This window comes from Diorhabda carinulata, chromosome 3 (genome assembly GCF_026250575.1).
Source record: "Diorhabda carinulata isolate Delta chromosome 3, icDioCari1.1, whole genome shotgun sequence".
NCBI classification, from domain to species: domain Eukaryota; kingdom Metazoa; phylum Arthropoda; class Insecta; order Coleoptera; family Chrysomelidae; genus Diorhabda; species Diorhabda carinulata.
Genome location: NC_079462.1, coordinates 17,253,346 through 17,274,885, shown reverse-complemented (window position 1 = coordinate 17,274,885; position 21,540 = coordinate 17,253,346). Strand labels below are relative to the sequence as shown.

Here is a 21,540-nt window from a genome sequence, read left to right as displayed (position 1 = left end):
TTTTTCTCTCAATGTTTTTGACATATCTTTTCCATTATAGAAATGTATTCATGTCGGCACTAACGCCTATAATTATAATTTTATTACTCCTAACAATGCTGATCACAGTGGTGTACTAGTTAGTAGTACTATCTCTGTAAAATATTTTTGTATTAAATTGAAAATAATATTGTCTTAGAATATGAAATATTTACGGTAAAATTTTCGCAACTATTAATATCTAGATTCCGATAGACTTCATTTGCGTATATCGTCTATTCAAATCCAACGAAAATTCTTCAATTATCTTAAAACTCACAAAAGGTTTTGGTTCATAAACAAATAACAATCATTTATATAAAGCTAAACATCACATTTGGGAATTAAACTTACAGCTCTAAGGGAGGGTTGGTGGCAAATCTCAGACGATCCTTTTCTATAGACAAAATTATTAATGATGGCAATACACAATTAGGTTAATTACACTTCTTTGCAAAAAATTTGTAATACGAGAAATAGAAGGTGCTAAAATATCTATATATGATATACGAGGTCATGCTATTAAATAACGAGACTGTTTACGAAAAAGGGTTTTATTATAAAAATTATTCTACATTCGAATATACTTCCCTCTCCACGCCACACACCTTCCCATATGTTTTTACCATTGATCGAAGCAGTGCGGGAAGTCTTTGGTGATGGCCTTTAGGAGCTCTGTCGTTTTTTACATCGACTCAAATTGGATCCCTTTTAAAGCAGATCTTTTTCTAACCTTTCAAGGAAATCTGATCAGACCCGTTGAAGCAAGAGCTTTTGGTCAGGAGTCAGATTTTTTGGTACAGATTTTTGTCACGTGTAATTCCTCGTGTAAAATTTTTCTATCCGTTTCTTTAATGGCGTTTACAGCCTCGGCATTAATCCGGATGCTCATTCGACGATCTGCACGCACAATTTGGTTGATTTTGATCACTGTTTCCGGAATTGAAACAGTCACAGGGCGACCTGGGTGCTGGTTATCTTCATTGCTCTCTCGGTCCTTACTACAGCGCTTACACCACTCAAAAACATGCGCACCAGGTAGAGAATTTTCCCCCATAGGCCTCTTGCAACAATTTATAGCACTTAGTCTGAGTTTTTTTTTCAATTTAATGAGAAATTTGAAATTTATACGTTTTTTGTCACACATGGTTTTCGGTACGAGTAAAAAAGACGTTCGTTTCAAACCGCTATTACACAAATAATATAATAGTGATGGAAACGTGTTTAATAGCCAGATATCGTATATTAACATCTCTGGAAATTTTACGTAGTACACTGTACAAACATTTCTAACATGTAATAATTGTTAATCCTATTTTTGAATGGACTTAGGTAAGTACGTGTTTCATCTAGAAATGTCCATTTTGTTCTAAGATAAATTTGAAAATTACAGAATGGCCAAATTCGAAATGACTATATAAGATATCAGCTGTGAAAAACCTTAAAAGAAGCATAGAATAGGAATAAGTCAAAATAATATGCCCACTGGGTATGCATAAAAAAATTTTAACAAGTAAAAATAATATGGCAAATAAAAACATGTGAAAGACTTTTGAGGAAAAAAAGAAAAACCTTCATTGGCAGAAGGTAAAGTTAAAGATGGGAACCTCAAGCACCTCAACCTCTTAGGGGAAAAGTCCTGTTTCTATATACTGTAAAAAGAGGAAACTTATAACTATTTGTTTAATATTTTGATAATGAAATACCTACATAAACTACATTGAGATACACAATTTAAATTTCTCTCATTTCTGTCTTATTTGAAAATTTTGAGCGTTTTTACCAGCATTTGTTTGCCAGAAGTGTTTAAAAAAATCAGGAAAACTAATTGCAGAAGACAAATCCAAAACGATAATGCGAGTTCTTACTCATCATTTCAAATACAAACAAACAGTCAAAACAACGAATTGACAAACAGTCCTTGTTTGGCACCCACCTTCTTATTCCCGCAGATCAAAAATAAATTGCGAGGTCAACGTTTTTCTACACCTGAAGAAACGGTACCGCAATCGGAATAGAAAAAATATTTCAACGATTGGTTCAACGGCATGCAAAAGTGTATTAATGTTAATGGAGGATATTTAGAAAAAATAATGAAGCTATATCCAGTTATAAATATTTGTTTTTGTCTATCTCAAAACTTAAATAGCAACCCTTATCATTTATCTCCATGAAATCTCCTCAGAGGAAGCATGTAGCAAGTTCGGGTTGTTTGCATTCAATTCCTGTAAAGCTATAGATGTGCCTAAACGAAATAAATTTGGCCAATGAAAAAAAATTGATCAAATCAACCAAAATATGATCCCAAAATATTTGCCGATTGCTAATAGTCAAAAACGCGCCGAAATGCTACTACTCTTATGCTACTTTTATTATCTTTGCTTATTGTTTAATTTTTGAAAACAAGGGTTCGAAATATCTTGAGTCAATATTGCCATCCATCATAAGTCAATTCCTCCGTAGAGGAATAGGAATAGATTAAAATGAACATTGAACATCCATGCAGAGCTTTGAATATCAAAATATTCTCCATTTATTGTTGAATATTAATGAAGTGAATCTTGTAAATTGTAATTGAATTTCATGTAGTCTACTGATTCTAATTTTCAGTTATATCAACGAAACAAAGTCATGTTGAGACTTGTTACTCGAAATAGTATCTTACGGTTCCTTACGACCAATATTACAGTTGGTATGAGATGCATTGAACAAAATTAGTTTTGATTTGGTTCATGTAATTTAAAAGAGATACTGGTACAATACAAATTTGTGAGTTTCAGTGACTTCTGTGATGTGGTTTTCAACAGCTATAAACATTTTCATAAATTATAATAGTATATTTCAAAAGTGTAGCAAAGGTATGGGACAAGGGTATTATTAATTAGATGATGGACCAAAACACATTAAAAAAGGAGACAAAAAATGGGTACAAAGTTTCTATTCGAAAATAATTGGAAGTAGCAAAATAACAAAAAAGTATAACTGACTTGTGCATTGTACATAACAAAAATACCTTCTTCTTAGCGTGTCGTATCAAGTCCCCTTGACGTTGGCGATCAGTATGGCAAAACTCTCTCTACCTTTAGGTTTACCTTCTTCTCTTATCCCAGTCCAATCTCTGATATTTTTCAGCAAAGAGGATTGTTTCCTTCCAATTTCCCTACGAGCTTCAATGTGCCCTAAATAAGCTATTTTCCTGTATTAATGTTATCCACCAAGTCACTAACCGCATTATTTTTTCTGTTAAGACTGCATCATTTGTTTGCATAGCTGTTCACGATATCTTGAGCATGCGTCCAAATAACCAGCAAAAATACCGCGAGAAAGAAATAGGCATAAATTTGATAAATTTTATGACTGGAAATTTTCACAAAGAGTTCCAGATATTTTAGAGTAATTGAAGATGAATAATTTCCAAGAGTGGTTTGTTCCTTAAAACAAAAAATGGCATTTGAAAGAGCTATTTTCTGCCTCTTCACGGGGGTTATAAGAGGTCGATACTTCTGACAGATTTACTCAAATCATATGAAAAAGGAACAGCAAAAATTAATGAACAACATAAGTTCAGTCGAGTCAATACATTCCGTTCCGTTTTGAATCATCATCTGAATAATGTCATTTCAATCGAGCTGACTAACTAAAGTATATTTCTGTCAAAATAACTTCCAACATCATAAAAACAATGTGCATAGAGGAATTTGAAAACTACAATGAATATATCTAGATTTAACGAGAAAGAAATAGTTCTGGACGATTCCTTGAAGTTACATATTGCCGCCTTCCTGTTTCCAAAGATCTGACCTTATCCACCTCCTTAACAGTCCGTCTCACGGCACTTCATAGGACCATATCTAGTGACCTAATCACCCTTAAATCTTCTCTGTATCAACGTTTCTAAAACTAAAGTTTAATGTGTAAAATTCTTAGAGCTTGTTGTGGACAAGTTCCTCCTGTTTTCCGTTGAGATCAGTTTCCAAAGAACTAAACTTATCTACTTCCTTAACAGTTTATTATGCCCTTATTGAGTCGCATTTCCGATATACCCTTCTCTTCAGGGGTACGTGTTGTGCGACTTAATTTGAGCGATTCTTCAAACTGGAAAAGAGAGCTGTTAGATATTTACTCGGATTAAACAGCAGTACTTACAGCAGGGACTTCTTTAAAAGATTCTAAATTCAAGGAAATTACATTAACAGTTCTTTAACTTCGTCGCTGAGTTACAATTTCTTCTTCTTTGTTTTCTTTGGCTGGGGTCTCATAATAACAGAATCCTTATTCATCTTAGATTCTAATTCGTAAGCACGCTTCTGCAATTTCAGAAAGGTCGTTGCACGGCTATCCACTTAAGAACACGAACCACGACCTTTACCTATCTACTCCATGTTCAGAATAAGTTAAGTGCTCAATATTTTACAGTGCAAAAAAGATGCACAATCACTTTCCAGTTGAAATCAAATCGATATCATTTTTTCCCGCATTCCGCAATAATTTGAGGGCATATTTACTGGAAAGTGGCTTCTACTTTGTAATCGACTTCTATTCTAATAATAATATTTAATGCATGCTGCATACTAGTTAATTTTGCTATGGACTCATTTACAAATTATTACCTATAATTTTGTTACTTATAGTGGTTTGTTTCTGTATATTGAAATTATATGTTTGTTTTTTAGTTTTTGCCATCTTTTTTTTCTTCAAATTGTAACAATGTTTTGACAATAAAGCATTTTTCTATCTCTAAATATCCATTTTTATAAGCTTGCAAGTCCTCGTTACGAAAACAGAACTTATTACTGCAATCGGCTGCAGTACGAACGATTTTGGGGTTGTAGTGGGTATTTTTGCTTCTAAAATTCATTCCACTCAAGTTATTGCTCACGCTAATACGGCGTAAACGAATATTTGAGAAATGAGAAATGTCCAAAAACAAGTCATAACTTGTCCAGAAATTATCGAGACTAGTTCACAATTGAATTAACTACATATTTGAATTTCGAGACAAAAAATACATCATCGACGTATTGCATTAGGAATCAACAATTTTACAAAAAAATTCATCTAGGATTAAAAAATATTATTAACATTATAATCGCATATTATAATTTTTATTTTGAATTAATTATTAAAAATTTTCACTTCGTGCAAGAATCTTTAAAAAATTATGCCTCCCATCACATTTTAACGTCTACGTCAGTGGATTTCAACAATATTCGGATCATTAGTATAGAATGACGATGCACTTTTTTAGCCTTTTGTATTTTGTAAAACCGTATTATAATTCCATTGGTCCAAGGATCGAATAATATATGCATATGGTCACTAATTATGTCTTACGAAAGAATTCGAACGCTTGCTTTCTCCTTTCATCTTTTTATCCTAACTGTAGGTTTTGAAAATTATCAATAATTTGTTTTGTGTCAGCCGTCCTTGTTAAGTGATTCGTTTTTTAAATCAAATATATTATATACAAAATTCTCGTGTCACAATGTTAGTTACCATACTCCTCCGAAACGGCTTGACCGATTTTTATCAAATTTTATATGCATATTCAGTAGGTCCGAGAATCGGCTATTATCTATTTTTCATACCCCTAAGTGATAAGAGTTGTCCACCCCCAACACTTTATTTTTATTTTTTGGACAAAATTTTAATTTTCAATTTTTTTTATAATATAACATTAAAAAATACATACAACCCTAAATTTTCACCCTTCTATCACTAACCCTTATTTTTTAATAGTCATTTTAGTAATTTAATCATTTTTCATCCCGCTCGATAACTGATCAATTATCACTTGCGGTTATAACTTACTCTCAATTAAATGTTAGGCTCAACAGGAACTGGCAAAACATTCCTTATTTCGCTAATTCTCGCCTAAATACGATCAAATAATGACATCGCATTGGCCGTTGCATCATCGGGCATTGCGGCAACTTCATTGGATTGAGGCAGAACAGCTCATGCAGAATTTAAGCTACCACTAAATATTCAAAATAACCCTGACGCAGTGTGCAACATAAAAAAAAACAATCATCCATGGCCACAGTGCTGAAACAGTGTAAACACTTCCCGTCATTCCACGATCAACATACGCTTGCTTAAAATTATCGCCATTGGGGCGTAATGTTGAAAAAGTACAGCTGAAAGTGAATATGCGCGTTCAAATGATTCAAGATCCATCCGCTGAAACATTCTCAAAACAACTCTTAGTTATCGGTGATGGAAAAGTTACTATAGATGAAACTGGATGCGTAAATTTATCGACCGATTTCTGCACAATCATTGATTCGCAAGATGCTCTCATTGAACAAATATTTCCCGATGTACACACACAGTACATAAATCATGAATGGCTTGCGGAAAGAGCAATTTTAGCGGCAAAAAATGTTGACGTTGACGATTTAAATCTGAAGATACAACAGTTGTTGCCAGGGAAATTGGTAACATACAAATCTATTGATACAATTTGCGATGCCAGCGAACAGAGTTTTTGGATTTGCCAGGCATGCCACCGCATAATTTACAATTGAAGATTGGATCTCCTATTATTATTATATACTAATATTATAAACTTATTAATTTTTACTATACTTTTCAACCCCAGTAAATTCCCTTCAGTATCTGTGGTTGTTTAAGCAAATAATTATAAAATTGGTCATACTTCATATCTATGTTATTTGTCGAGGCGAGATAGCCCAAAAATAATCATTTTGCTTAGTTTTCCACGATATGTGTGAAACTTTGTATTTCGGTGGTGGAAAGTATGAACAATGACATATCTTTATCCGTGGTCTAAAATAATTTTTTGTCATGGTCAAAAACACGTCGAATTTTAAGGCAATTTCTCATTTTTTGCTCATAGCTTCGTTGCTGGTGACTTTACATAAAAAATTATAAAGGAGTTATTGTCATTGAGTCTTGTAATTGTGCCAAAATATTCTGAACTATCGAAAAATGGTGTGTGCCAAAGCTGGAGATTATACGTTTAATGGTTTCATCACTTATGACCTCATAAAAAAATTAGCAGTAATAACAAAATATTTGGTCTATGCGTTGAATGTGGTTGTGCTGATTTTTTCATGGGTAGATTTCATTATTTTTTGAAGGAAGTCGACGTTCATTTATAAAAAAATGGTATTTTGTAATCAAGGGAATTTTATCCCGAATATAGTTGAAAATGTGTATATGATTATAAGCGCAATTCAAATTAGCATATGCTTCATCCCCCGAAAAATTTCATTCATTTTTCTTGCAGGGAGGGATTTCCACGAGATAAGTAGTGATTTTTCATGTAATGATAGTACTGTAAATAAAAAATATAAAATTATATTCTACACATATCGTGGAAAACTAAGCGATTTTTCCTAAATTGCCTAGACTATATATATACGAGGATATATTGCAAAAATTCTTATCCTACTATAGAACTAAACAAAATTTCAATTTAAAAATATTTTATTACTCAACATATTCTCCTCTTAATTGGATACATTTATTACAGCGAATCTGCAACATCTCTAGACCTTTAAAAAATTGTTTCTTCGTGTTCTGCAAACCAGAACCCACAACTTTCATTACCTCCTCGTTGGAAGGAAATTTACGACCTTTTAAACTTTTTTTCAGTTGAGGAAAGAGATGATAGTCAGAACGGAGCCAAACCTGGTGAATAAGGGGAGTGTTCTAGTAATTAAACCCTAAATCGCGAATTTTTTGCATGGCAACAAGAAATTTGTGTGCAGGGGCGTTGTCCTGCAAAAACAAAATACCTTTGGATAGCTTTCCGTGTCTTTTCTCTTTAATTTTTTCCCGAAGAGTGGTCAGTAATGTCGAATACTATTCTACAGTTATTGTTCTACCTTATCCAAAATGGCAATCCCAAAAAACTGAAACAAGAACTTTTCCAACAGATTTTTGGACACGAAACTTCTTAGGTCTTGGAGAACCAGAGTGTCGCCATTCCATCGATTGTTGCTTTGCTTCTGTATCATAGAAATGTACCCAAGTCTCATCCATAGTAACAATTCGGCTTAAGAAGTCTATATCGTTTTCAAATCGAGCACAGATCGAACGCGATGCTTCTACCCTTGCACGCTTTTGGTCAATATTCAAATATTAGGGGATCCATTTTGCAGCAATTTTTCTCATGTCCAAATTGTCGTGAACTATATGACGAACACGAAATATTCAGTGCTTCAGATATCCGTTTTAGCCCAATTCGACGATGGTCTCATAAAATCATGTCATGAACTGCATCGATATTTTCGTGGACTGACACAGAAACTGGCCTTCCCGATCGGTCATCATCTTCAATAGAAAATTTACCTCTTTTGAAGCTTGCAGTCCAATTTTTCACGGTCGCATACGAGGGACATTAATCACCGATGGGTAATAAGCATATCTTCGTAAATCGGCTTACCTCTTAACCCTTTTAAATACAGGTACTTGATGATGGCTCGATACTATAACTTTTCTATTTTGACAATTTCGGTGGACATCTTTTTTCTTTTAATTTATTCCGTAACTCTGGTTTACTTTTTTGACGTCATACTTTACACTGACACTTCTAATAAGTTATTGTTCGTTGCTATGGTAACGCGATATTTTGTTTATGCATGGAAATGGTCTAGGCTAACTAGATATCAATACATCCTCGTAGTTAAGATTATTGCAGCTACTGTTGTTGGCGGTAATCGATTTCTTTCTTTTGACCCCTGTGAATTTATGAGGGACATTAGAGTTATGGAGTCAGGACACTACAAAAACTAGAACATATCCTGGGAAAACAGAACTGTTGGCAACTCTAATGTAAAGCAACCTAACATTTATAATCTTTGTTGCAGGCTTACGAATTATCCACCCTTACTGGTACACAGGTAATGCTACTGGTAGCGTCAGAAACTGGTCACGTGTATACCTTCGCTACTAGAAAGTTACAGCCAATGATAACAAGTGAAGCAGGCAAGTATTATATATATATACATTATACAAGTACATTTTCAGGAATTATCGAAGTTAAAATTTAAGAAAATATATTCAAAATGATATCTTTCCAATCTAAGCGGAAGTGCAACTTTAGTTCGCTCTAGGAGAATAGAATGATGAAGAAATAAATAGTCAATTGATACTTTTCGTTTTTTCATGCACTCTTTTAAATAGTTTTAGTATCTTTTTTAATGAGTTTTTTGAAAAAAAAAAGAATAACAATTTACAGTAGATGAAAACAATGAATCTTGTCATCAGATTTGACAATAAGAATCTATAGTATATTTTTTGTGTTACAAGAGAAATACTATTTCAAAATAATCTAAATATTTCCTAAAATTTTCATAAAACACCTGAGGTAATATAAGTTTTGGGACCTCTATTGGTTCGTTGGTTTTTTTTTGGAGGGTTGAGGAAATTTTTCATGTTAAGGAAGAGATTCATTTGATTTGGCGCTAATATAGAAATTACTCCTCTACAGGACTGGATTCCCCTTGTATTAAAGATTACATAGCCGTATCACAAGATCTATAAGTGCCTCATTTGCCAATAAAAGTTAGAAATTTTCTTTTAATTCCAAGAATGTCATCAAAAATACGATTCTAGGTTTTTCCATACAATCCAAGTTGTGTATTCTCAATAAATTAGTTCAGATGCAAAGTGTAGTGTGCAATTCTACTGTGATTAAAGAAAATTTGGAACCGCGTAAATACTGAAAAATTGTTCCAACTGTTAATGAGAAAACATTAATTTTCAATTGTTTTAAATCATTTACAAACACAGTCGAATTAGTTAGTAGTACGCTTGCTGTTGGAAAATTTACGATTTATAGATTTATTAACTTTTCAAGGAAATCCGAGCAGACCCGTTGACGCAGGAGCTTTTGGTCAGGAATCAGATTTTTTGTATTCCTCGTGTAAAATTTTCCCAACCGTTTCTTTAATGGCATTTTACAGCCAGCAATCATCCGGATACTCATTAGATGATCTGCACGTACAATTTGGTTGCTTTTGGTCACTATTTCCGGAGTTGAAACAGTCACAGGGCGACCTGGGCGACTCAAAAACACGTGCACAAGATAGAGAATTGTTTCCATAGACCTCTTACAACAATTTATAGCACTTAGTCTGAGTTTTTTTCAATCACACATGGTTTTCGACACGAGAAAAAACACGTTCGATTCAAACCACTACTGCACAAATACTATAATAGTGACGGAAACGTATTTTGGAACATGCATAGACAAGATATTTAGATACCCGTACTACTCGTTTTTTACCCCATCCATCTAAGGCGCACAGACTCATTATTTAATAGCCAGACCTCGGATATTAATGAATCGATACTTGTGAAAGAAACTAAAAGTCTTGGTTACATTATTTGTTCATAGTATGTTGCTATTTCTACATACATCACATGAGTTTACCTTTTTGTGGTAACGACGACAAAAAATAATAACTGAAATGACTTTTTTTGTGAAGAATGCTAATAATGTAGAGACGTGATAATTGAGTTTTTATCGAATAGTCGTTTCTACTCATCGATTTGTTTGCAAAAAATAAAACTGTGAAAACGTCATCGGCTTTTTAATTACAATTCTAAAATTTATTACCAATAAACAGTGACGTAGTTTCGCAACCCAGTACCGACCGGAAATTCACTTGTTGCTTCCTGTTTTTTACACTAATTTGAAAGTAAAATATTCCAAGGACATGAAAGATTTTAAGGTGATTATTTAGAATTGAAGCTCCAGGCAAAAATTTTTCACGTATTTGGGGTTGTTTCTGAGGGTAAAAATAGTAAATTTAAGGCGGGGGAGACATATTATTTCTACTATTTTGGACATTACAACTTACATATGATAAATCAATGAAACCTAACCTAACCTAACCTAATCAAAATGGTAATTATTTAGAATTGGTTAGGTTAGGTTACATTGATTTATCATGTGTAAGTTTTAATGTCGAAAATAATAGAAATAATATGTCTACTTGCCTTGCCAGAAACGACCCCAAATGCGTGAAAAATTTTTTGGAACGATTTTTACCTAGTGCCCCAATTCTAAATAATTACCGATTTCAAATGTCCAACTGGAAAGATCGTCATACTTACCACCATCCAATTTCTTACGGTATTTGACTCTGACTGAAAAGGATAACTTTTTTGTTTTTATTATTATTTCAAATCCGTATTTTTTGAAGTACGTTTTATCTTATTTCCAGGAAAAGCCCTTATTCAAACCTGCCTCAACTCTCCCGACCCACCAGCAGGATCTGCAGGGGGAGACCAAAGAATGTCTGCAACTGGTTTCGAAGAAACGGAACTCACTTACAACATATCCGATGATGACTCCAAAGTAAGACAAATGGTATATGGTTCGCCTCATACGCATGCTCATCCCCACTCTCTTGCAAGTCAAGGTCACTATTCTCATTTAGAACAAACACACCTCGGGTTGGGAGGGTCGCCGCAACACGGAGGGTACTCACAAGCATGTCCAAGTCCTTTACCCCCTCCGCATCAAGGTTACGGCCACCCTCAACACCCCCATTCGCATATGCATTCGCACCCTCAGCGGTAGAGGATAGTTCGTTTTTTAGGAATATTTTTTTACTTATTGTTGATTGGTTGATTTAGAGATCTGAGAAATACGTGTAATATCTTCTGCATTTCAAAGAAACTCGTCTAAACATTTATAGGGTAATTAAATCGCAAATGCAAACTAATTTAGTTTTGGTTCGAACAATTCTGATGATGCGGAAACTAAAACAAATACTTGTTGTAAAGAACAAAATTTGAACAAAAACGTAATTCCAAATAACGAAAATATGTCAATAACACTCATGACTTATGACACTAGATGACTTAACAACATTCCACAATCTATCACTATGATGAAAATAATATGGAAATGTCGTCTATACTAAAACATTAGCTAACATAGGGCCGAAACTATCTGTTTAGTGTTTATTCACTTTAAAGTTTAATTTTGACTAAGGCAATAGATAAGTTTCAGAGTATATAGAGGAGACTACCAATGTGGGTTCAGATCTGAAAGATCAGTCACAGACTACATTTTAACCCTGAGGCAAACGCAAAGAATTGGGTATTGATACGATCCGCCAGTTCACTCAGTCTTCATATATTTTCAAAAAACTTACGATACTGTAAACAGAAACCATTTATGAACGATCCTAGTATTTCAAAACAGCCTATAAGTCTTACGAAAATGACATTCAAACATATAAAAACGAAGGTAAAGGCAAGTCAAAGAATATCAAAATGTTTCCAGACTAACAGGACTAAAACTACTTCAATATAGTATTAGAATGGATAGTACGAGAAATTGGTTTGAACAGAACAGGGACACTAAGAACAACACAACAATGGAACTAATGGCATATGCAGACGATGTAGTAATCCGTTCAACATCGGAAAACGAGCTTAAGGAAACCTGCAGTCTTCATAGAAATGGCAATGAATTTACGAGTCAACGAAGATAAATCGAAGTTCATGATAATGACAACACCACAAAGGAAAAGAGCAATTTTATCAATACAACTGAACGAAGGAATGACAATGAGCTTAAAACAAGTTCAAAGTTATGAGGTGGTTATCAAGGACGACGGTGAGGAGGGAGAAAATCTGGAAGCGAGGATGACGAGGAGAACTGAATAGTTGAGAGCGCTGAACGCGATAATAAGGTCCCAAAAATTTTCCAGAAAGGCAAAGCCACATCTTTACAAAACAATAAGACAAACAGTGAGCTCCGGAGGCGAAACGTGGATTCTCAACAAAGCAGAGGAAGAGAAGTTAGATATATGGGAAAGAAAAATACTTAGAAGGAAACTAGGCTGTAGAAAGGAGGAAGATTTATGACTGAGGAGAACAAATATTGAAATAAGGAATCTACCCAAAAATAACCGGAATTATTATATAAATATTTACAAAACAACCTTATCCCCTTCAAAATATTCTCCATTACAAGTAATACATTGGTCCCAGCGGTGTTTCCACTGTTCGAAACATTGTTTGAACTCATCTTTAGAGATGGTTGCAAGCTCCTGTCTCGTTATTTTCTCGATGTCTTCAATGTTTTCAAAACGCCGTCCTTTCATGTCCCTTTTCATACGTGGAAACAAGAAAAAGTCACACCTTTAAACCTCTTTTTGTTTCAAACTTCCTTCGACAGCTACTTCATGCAGTGTCATTTGGGTATTCTGAGTATTGCTAGTGTTTGAAACCATTTTTTTTATACTTAGCTTCAGGTTTAATCCTCTGACATAGCTATCGTTCTGGATTGCCTTCAGAATGAAAATTTGATCACTACTGGTCTTCTTCTGTTTGAAACCCCATTGTATGTAAGTGATACCCTTCTATTGGAATCTTTGCCATTCTACATATTATTTGTTATTTCCTCTACTTATATTTTCGATGGTGTTTCCTCTACCAAGACTGGTTCATTGACTGTTTCCTCTTCTTCATACTCGCCTTCTTTGTTGCCTCTTGCTCCATCGTTTAGCAGTTCATTGAAATGCTTTGAATTTATTAGTTATTATATTATATCTCGAGTGAAAAGACATAGATACTGCTCAATTGTTACGCACGGAGCTAGGTCGGCGAACACTGTTGCGTAATCTTCTTAACACTTCCAAATAAAAGGTTTGATTGACAGTCTGACCTGGGGAAACAACTCCATGTAAACAATTCCTTTCACATCAAGAAACAAATCAACATTGTTTTGATGTTTGACTTAACTTGGCGACAGTTTTTCGCACGGGATGACGATGGTGTTTTCGACTGGCTTGATTGTTGTTTTGACTCTGGGTCGTAACCATAGCACCACGATTCATCACTAGTAATTACCTTTGAAAGAAAATCTGGATCAGTTCCAAGCTGTTATTTCAGTTCACGACATGTTTAAACTCGACGTTCTTTTTGATTGTTAGTCAGAGTCCGAGGAACAAATTTCGCAGCAACGCGTTTCATTCCTAAATCTTCTGTTAAAATTCGCTGAACCGAGCTCCCAAGATATTCCACTGATTTAAAACAGTTGTTGACTTGTATGTTGACGGTCTGTGCGCACAAGCTCTCGAATTCTTTCAACATTTTCATCGATTCGGGCAGTTGATGGGCGTCCTGAGCGAGGTTTGTCATCAATCGACATCTCGCCATTTTTAAATCGAGACAACCACTCATATACTTGAGTTTTCCCCATAGCATCATCTTTGTAAGCAGTTTTCAACATTAAAACAGTTTCAGCAGCGAGTAGAAAACAAAATTTCACTGCGGCACGTTGTTCACTTAAATTTGCCATAATAAAAAAACGAAGCAGCAGCAGTGAAACAGCACTAGCAAAAACTCACACTAGTGACGAACAGAACGTGGCAAGTAAACGGCTCGCGCGGCACTGTACGGGCGACGAGTTGCGCTAAGCAGGCCCTAACGGCACTAAATCAGTACTACAAAAGCTCCACCCATGGCAATGCTATTCCGGTTACTTTTGGATACCCGTAATATTTGAAGAAGCAGAACTAAGAACTCTATATGGAATGCCCGATTTAGGAGCACCAAAAAAGTGATTGACATAGAACAAGGAGGAACAAGAAATATAGGAAGACCAAGGAGAAGATGGTACGCAGAGGTGATGGAAGACCTAAGAGAGAGAGAGAGAGAGAGAGAGAGAGAGAGAGAGAGAGAGAGAGAGAGAGAGAGAGAGAGAGAGAGAGGAAAACTCAGGATTGGAAGACGAAAGCAAAAAATAGGTAAAAAGTGAAAGACCTGCTTGAAGCATCACTTTATATTTGATATCCTTGTACCTACAATATATTAAAAATTAAATACTGTTGTGATGGAATAAGCAAAAAAGTTGGTTCGTTTATCTTCGCCTATTGTCACGATCTTTTTTTTTTTCTTTTTTTTTGTATCTGATAATAGGAAGTGAAAGTTATTTTAAGATTTATATCATGATTTGTTGAATGGTCCGAATTAATATTCCGGTGTGATTTTTGAAAATTGATCGGTAAACAAATAGGTTCCTCGTGCGATGTAGTAAATAGTATCTTCTCACCGATCGCGACGGAAGAAACCAGAAATTTAAACAGCGACCAGGACAGCAAACTGAATAATTCATTGTCGGAGAATGGACCTCACGCATATTTTTCGAATGTGTGAGATTTATTCAGTTTCTCACCGCGAAGCCTAATAGGGAAACGGATGTTAAATCTTCGACGAAATCCCAACCAAAACTTGAGAAATTTTAAAATAAAACCTAAAACAAAGGGAAATAGTTTCAGTATTTTTTGCAATGTATGTGTGATCTTCTGTGTTTGAGTTAATATATATAGAATTGATTTATTTTTCTATAAGATCGAAATGTTATCTACATTACCAGCAACTACGCTTGATCCCTACTTGACCAGTGGTATCTTTGTGCGCTCTTTGGCATTGTCTTCAGTTCGGGTCTCTACTTGTACGAGAGTTTGCTATACCACTCTAATACGTAATAACGTCGAAACTAGACAGTGGTAACAACTCTTTCCTTGCAATTGCGAGCCATTGGGGATGTTGTAATCGACAAAAATATCGATGAACATCACGCTATTTGGAGGAGATGTACAAATTTTCATCAACACGTGTCTTTCCCATATAACCAGTTAGTTTCTTCAGCGTCTGTTAAAACCCAAATTTCTTTTCCGTATGTAAATGTTTTTCGTATTATTGTTCGTTTTATTCTAATTTTGTATGCTCCAAATAACTTCTTTGATCTTATCAATGCCTCTGATCTAAGGTAGCGCCATCTGTGTTCCACTGTGCCGTGTTTTGGCGCTACGGGAAACTTGAGTCTTGAGTTGACACATGTGCAAAACACATTTCCATACACAGACAGCCCTGAAGCTCTCACTCCCACGGAGCACTGCGTTGATAAGTTCCTATATATCGAATATTGCAAAAACCTTTATTCATTCATATATTACATACCTTAAGAAAAGCACTGGATTCATGAAGTACAACTACTATAATTTTTCTGTGTGTTCCTACTGTTGTCTACACTCAACTTTTTAGCGCCAATAAGAGTGTGCCCAATATTAATATTTATTTTTCTAAGTAACTAAGAACAGCATTTCATCATTTGGCGACGATGACATTTTCCAATGAACTGAGCGCTAAAATGTTCCCGCCTCTTTCACCGTGCCATTAACACGTGCCACAACCATGCAGCGTGCATGCATTTCGCACGTTGCTACTGGAAATAAAAATGATAATCGCACCGTGCGAGATGCATATGTGTGGTGTGTATTCCGTTTTTTCAGTTCCCTCACCCATAGTTGAAAATTGATTATCTATTCATTATACAAATTGTTGCCCTCTTTTCCTTTTCGCTCCTTCCCCAATTAACAAGAATCTTGTCCCTCAACTATCTTCGTCCATTCTGACTATATGCCCCAACGGAGTCTTTTTGCTCTGACCACATATCCCATCTCAGCTTGACCAACAGTTCTTTCTTCTTCTCCACTCATCTTCCACTTGCTCCTGCACTCATCCGAAAATCCTCTTCAGTAGCTTTCCCTCCCATATGTTTATTTTGTTCATTATCCAACACTCACTGCCATATAGCACCGTTGGTTGTATAACTATCTTGTAAATGCGTAACTTGGTAGCTCTTGAAATATCTTTTGATTTTAATAGTCCTCCTACGGTTCCAAACGTTTTGTCTTTTGTCGATTTCCCTAGTTTCGTTTGTCACTGTGACTTCTAGGTATTCGAACTCCTGAACTATATATTCCTTATTTGGCTCTGTCGTCAGTTTCAATTGTTTGCAGCTATTCCGATCCCTTTTCATCTCCATATATTTGGTTCATTGTTCATTAATGCGCAGTCCATATTTTGCTTTCTTTTCTAGATCCTTTTTCGTTCTACTTATAAGTACCACATCTAGGATTTGTGTTTTGTCATTGTAAATCATCACCTGGGTTCGGATGCCACTACTTGTCAGCATCATTTCTAATACAAGCTCAGACAACACTGTTTAAAGTGCTTGCTTTAAACCTCTTTTTGTTTCAACCTTCCTTCGACAGATACTTCATACAGTGTCATTTGGGTATTCTGAGTACTGCTAGTGTTTGAAACCAATTTTCTTCTACTTAGCTTCAGGTTTAATCCTCGGTCATAGCTATCGTTCTGGATTGCCTTCAGAATGAAAATTTGATCACTAGTGGTCTTCTTCTGTTTAAAACCCCATTGTATGTAAGTGATACCCCTATAATTCCCGAAGTCTGTCACATCCCCTTATGTACTGAGTAGATAATTGCCCTTAAGGGTTCACCACATAACTTCTATTGGAATCTTTGCCATTCAACATATTATTTTTTATTTCCTCTACTTCTGTTTTCGATGGTGTTTACTCTACCAAGACTGGTTCATTGACTTTTTCCTCTTCTTCAAACTCGTCTCCTTTGTTGCCTCTTGATCCATCGTTTAGCAGTTTATTGAAATGCTTTGAGTTTATTAGTTATTATATTATATCTCGAGTGAAAAGACAGAGATACTGTTCAATTATTACTCAAATAAATCATGTCTTAGTCTTCACCATCTCACCAGAAAACGAAGAATCTAATTTCTTGTAGAGTCTATATCATCTAATGAGGTGCAATTAAGTTTATACTAGTCTAAGAAATATGTAGCATAATATTATCATAATTAATATGAATCTGTTCGCATTTGTTTGTTTTTTCGTAAGAGTAGGAATACGGATTCCGGTTTCATAGCAAAACTTTTCTGTTTACAGAGTCGGCTTTTGGTATTTTAAATAAAAAAATCTATTCGTTTTGTAGTTTTCAGTTTGTATACCTCATCTCACAATACCATCGATAATACGTCTAGAATATCCTAATTTGAAAGAAAACGAATAGTTACTAAATATATAGTAGATAACACAATAAAATGAAGAGAACTATATACAATACTGCAAGAAAAATGCAATCCAGACTACGCGTTACTTAATGACTAATATGTTTCGAAAAATTTCCTATGAGGTAGTTCAGAGTAGTTCAAAAATAAGTAAGAAAAAAATCTCAACATAAAGAGATCATCATTGAGTCATTTTAAATTGATATTCGATCGCTTCAAATGCAATTGCTGGATTTGGAAAACAAAAAACTTACGGAGAGCTAAGTTCAAAAATACCTGAAAATCACCCAGGATAAAAAGAAAGTTCTAAAAGAAATTCTTCTGTTGTCGTCCTCATTTTCGGTGTCTGAAACTCAACTGAAGTATATTGAGTGATGATAATGTTCAAATATATTTATACATAAATTTGATACAAAGAAAAGTTAAAAATTAATCAACATATAAAAATCTAGTGTTGTTCTTGAATCAACAATAAAAATCCAATACAACTTGGAACAAACGTTAGTTAAAGTTTGCTAGGATAAGGGAGTTTTTTTTTCAGGTTTTGAGCCGGAGGGCGGTATATAATTGATATTGATATCAAAGAGAATAAACGATGAAAAAACCGGAATATTCTCAGTCTGTTACGTATATGATTCCACTGTTGTATCGATTTTTTGACTTGGATTACGATGAATTTTTCAAGGGAGGCTCTAGTTGATATGGAGATTCCAAAAAGTCTTTGACTCTCAATATTGAAGTTGTTCTCTATGGGGTTGGGACGAGAAACTTGTAGTAAGTTTTTTGCAAACATGCTGTATCTTGGCTATTTTTTGACCATCGACCTTAAGGAGTGCGGATAGGAAGATTTGTTAGTTGCGGTCTATTCAGTTTTTTCGTTGTTTTCCATAAGTCCTAATCAGTTGCTTCTATTAAATTCCTGAGGTAGTTCTGTATTTCATCATTTTATTATTGTTGAGTAGTGTTTTCAGTTCTAAAGTTGCCTGATTCAACTTAGTCTTGTCAGCGGGTGCGTGTGCTCTTTGCCAAATTTTCCTTAATTTCCGTTCGTACATAATTTTTTGTACAATTATCATCAAGAGAGTTTTGGGTGTGGTAAATTCATCTTTAATTGGTGTTCAACCATATTATCAATGTTTTCTTCAGTTTTTAAAGAAACTTGGAGATGTCAGCAAGCTATCCAAATAAACACGAAAGTAATTCCAATTAGTATATTTTTTGCCTAATCTTAATGGTATTTTTTTACTATTATTTGAGTGCTGACTGTGATTAGAACGGGTGTGTACTCAGAAGACATATTTGTTGAATGAAATAAAATTATTCGGAAATAAATAAATTAAGAAATTGAGTGGATTTGACACAACAAAGACGAACTAATATGGATATTATTACGAAATAAATAACAATTGCAGTATTTCCACATTTTTATTGCCCATATTCGCCATATTTTTCGTCAGTTTTGATTTTAAATTAAACCTTGAGATCATATTTTATTTTCTTTCGTTCTTGGTTTCAATCCCTACCTGTATCATCTTCAACAGATCATTGCCTTGTATCAGAATGGCATTAAGCGAGCCCAAACTCGTGATTCTGTTAAATTGGTAGTAATGTAATTGTGTATAATTATTGGTATTATTGTTTCTTATTCTTACTGGGTGGTCCGTTTAATGATGGAATTTTAGTTTCCAAGGAAATTTTTCATATTGTACCCGAATAATTGTTAATTTTATACGTATACAGTGGAACATATAACAAATTTTAACTAAGTTGTGAACTTTTATAATTTTTATTCCATATGCTACCGATTCAAAATGCTTTAAAATAAGTATTATACTTTTCTTTTATCCACGTTTATTATTTTATCTTTTCTGTCACTTCTATTACTATTCTTAGATTTTTCATTCCTGTCGCCTAAATTCTACTTTTTTATCGTTCTATCAATAACCAAGATTTACACCCGAATGTTAGAATTAGTCTTTAATATATTGTTTTAAATATCTTTAGTTAGATGTCTCTGGATATTTCTTTTTTATTATTGAATTCAGTAATCATTGCATTATATAGTTTTCTGGTTTTTGCACTTTTGTTATTTATATCTTCATCTTGTGTCCCGTATTCTTCTATTATTGTATCTAGGTATTGGAAATGTTTAACTTGTTTCAATGTTTCAGTATCGATTCATACAATTCATCCCTTTATGATCTCGTCCATGAATATGATGAATAGTAAATCCAGTCTTAATCCTATATTTGTAGTTGAAGCCTTTTGATATTTTGTTATTCCTTATGACTGAATTCTCATTGTTTACATAAATATTGTGTAAATTTTCATATTCACTCCTCTTGCGACCAATTCCTTCATATTTTCTCTCTAGGTACTCTTTCAAAAGCTTTTTCTAAATATACTAAGGCCATGTACTATTTCTTCTTTTCTTGTATTGCTGCTTCTGTCATCTGTTTTATAGTAAATACATGATCTCTTGGGTGCTTTTTTCCATTCGAAATCCACTCTGAGATTCTTTAAGTGTAATCTTCTACTGTTAATCTAACTAGTTTCTCTAATATTTTCTCCATCATTTTCATCTATGTACTAATTAATGCTATTCCTCGTTAATTATTTCTTGTATCACTTTTTTTGAATATTGGTACCATCAATGCCTTCTGCTAGTTTGTCGGAAGTGCCTCATCTTCTATAGCACCACGTCTTTTCCTTTTTGTCCCATATTTTTCATCATTTCTGAAGTTACTTTGTCGTATTGCATGTTCTATCACTTCTTGATTAATTTTTATTTCGGATTATGTCAATTTTTACTGTTTCTTCTGTATATTTTGACTCATAGCTGTGCAAAAATCTTTCTGAAATTGGAGAAGCGTGCTTACGAATTAGGCAAACGGATTCAAAGATGAATAAGGAAGTGAGAGTGAGAATTTTTAATCTTTTAGGAAGTCCCTGCATGAACCCTGCTGTTTACTCTAAGTTATTAGCTAATAAAGAAAGCCGTAGAGCCAGTTACCAAGAGTTTTACCTTCGACGACGACTTATGAGGGATGCTGTAGATCCTTTATCTTTAACTGGTAAACACTTCAATTGTTCAGCTTGAATAAGAAACTAGTTCGTTTCTTGTTTTATGCAATTAGTCCATATTTGAGAAATTCCAATAATTACATAGCTATAAAACCATTGGGAAACATATTTGCAGCCTTATCATTATATGCAAAACAAACATATCAAAGAGTTATTTGACAGTCATTCAATCAATGTCCCAACAAAGTATCAGTATCAGTCAGTCTATGTGTGCCTGAAGTAACACAATTGATTATTGATATGTTGGATAAATATGAAATAAAGGAAAGATTTATGATTAAAACCCAATTTCCAGGGGCTATTGGTGCAATAGATTGTACACATATTGCAACAGAAGAAGAACAAGGATTCCACTCGAAAAATGTTTTGTCGTTATTCTGAAAATCATAATTAATATTTTGTGATTATGATTTGAAAATCTCAAATATAAATGCCAGATATCCGGGCTCCAGTCATGATGCTTTCATGTGGAGAAACTTCATCAAACATGAAGTTAAGTCAATATCATAATGATGGGGATCACACTTCATGGTGATTCATGATATC

The 21,540-nt window shown here is 34.3% G+C and overlaps 1 protein-coding gene across 2 annotated transcripts in view; it reads left to right on the top strand.

Moving 5' to 3' along the window:
• LOC130891674 (serum response factor homolog) overlaps window positions 1–21,540 on the top strand; it is a 255,795-nt gene that overhangs the window by 52,677 nt on the left and 181,578 nt on the right. For both annotated transcript variants that reach the window (XM_057796547.1, XM_057796546.1), the window contains exons 2-3: window positions 8,859–8,976; window positions 11,223–11,356. In XM_057796547.1, coding sequence (XP_057652530.1) covers window positions 8,859–8,976; window positions 11,223–11,356 — 252 coding nt within the window. The remainder of the gene's footprint in view (window positions 1–8,858; window positions 8,977–11,222; window positions 11,357–21,540) is intronic.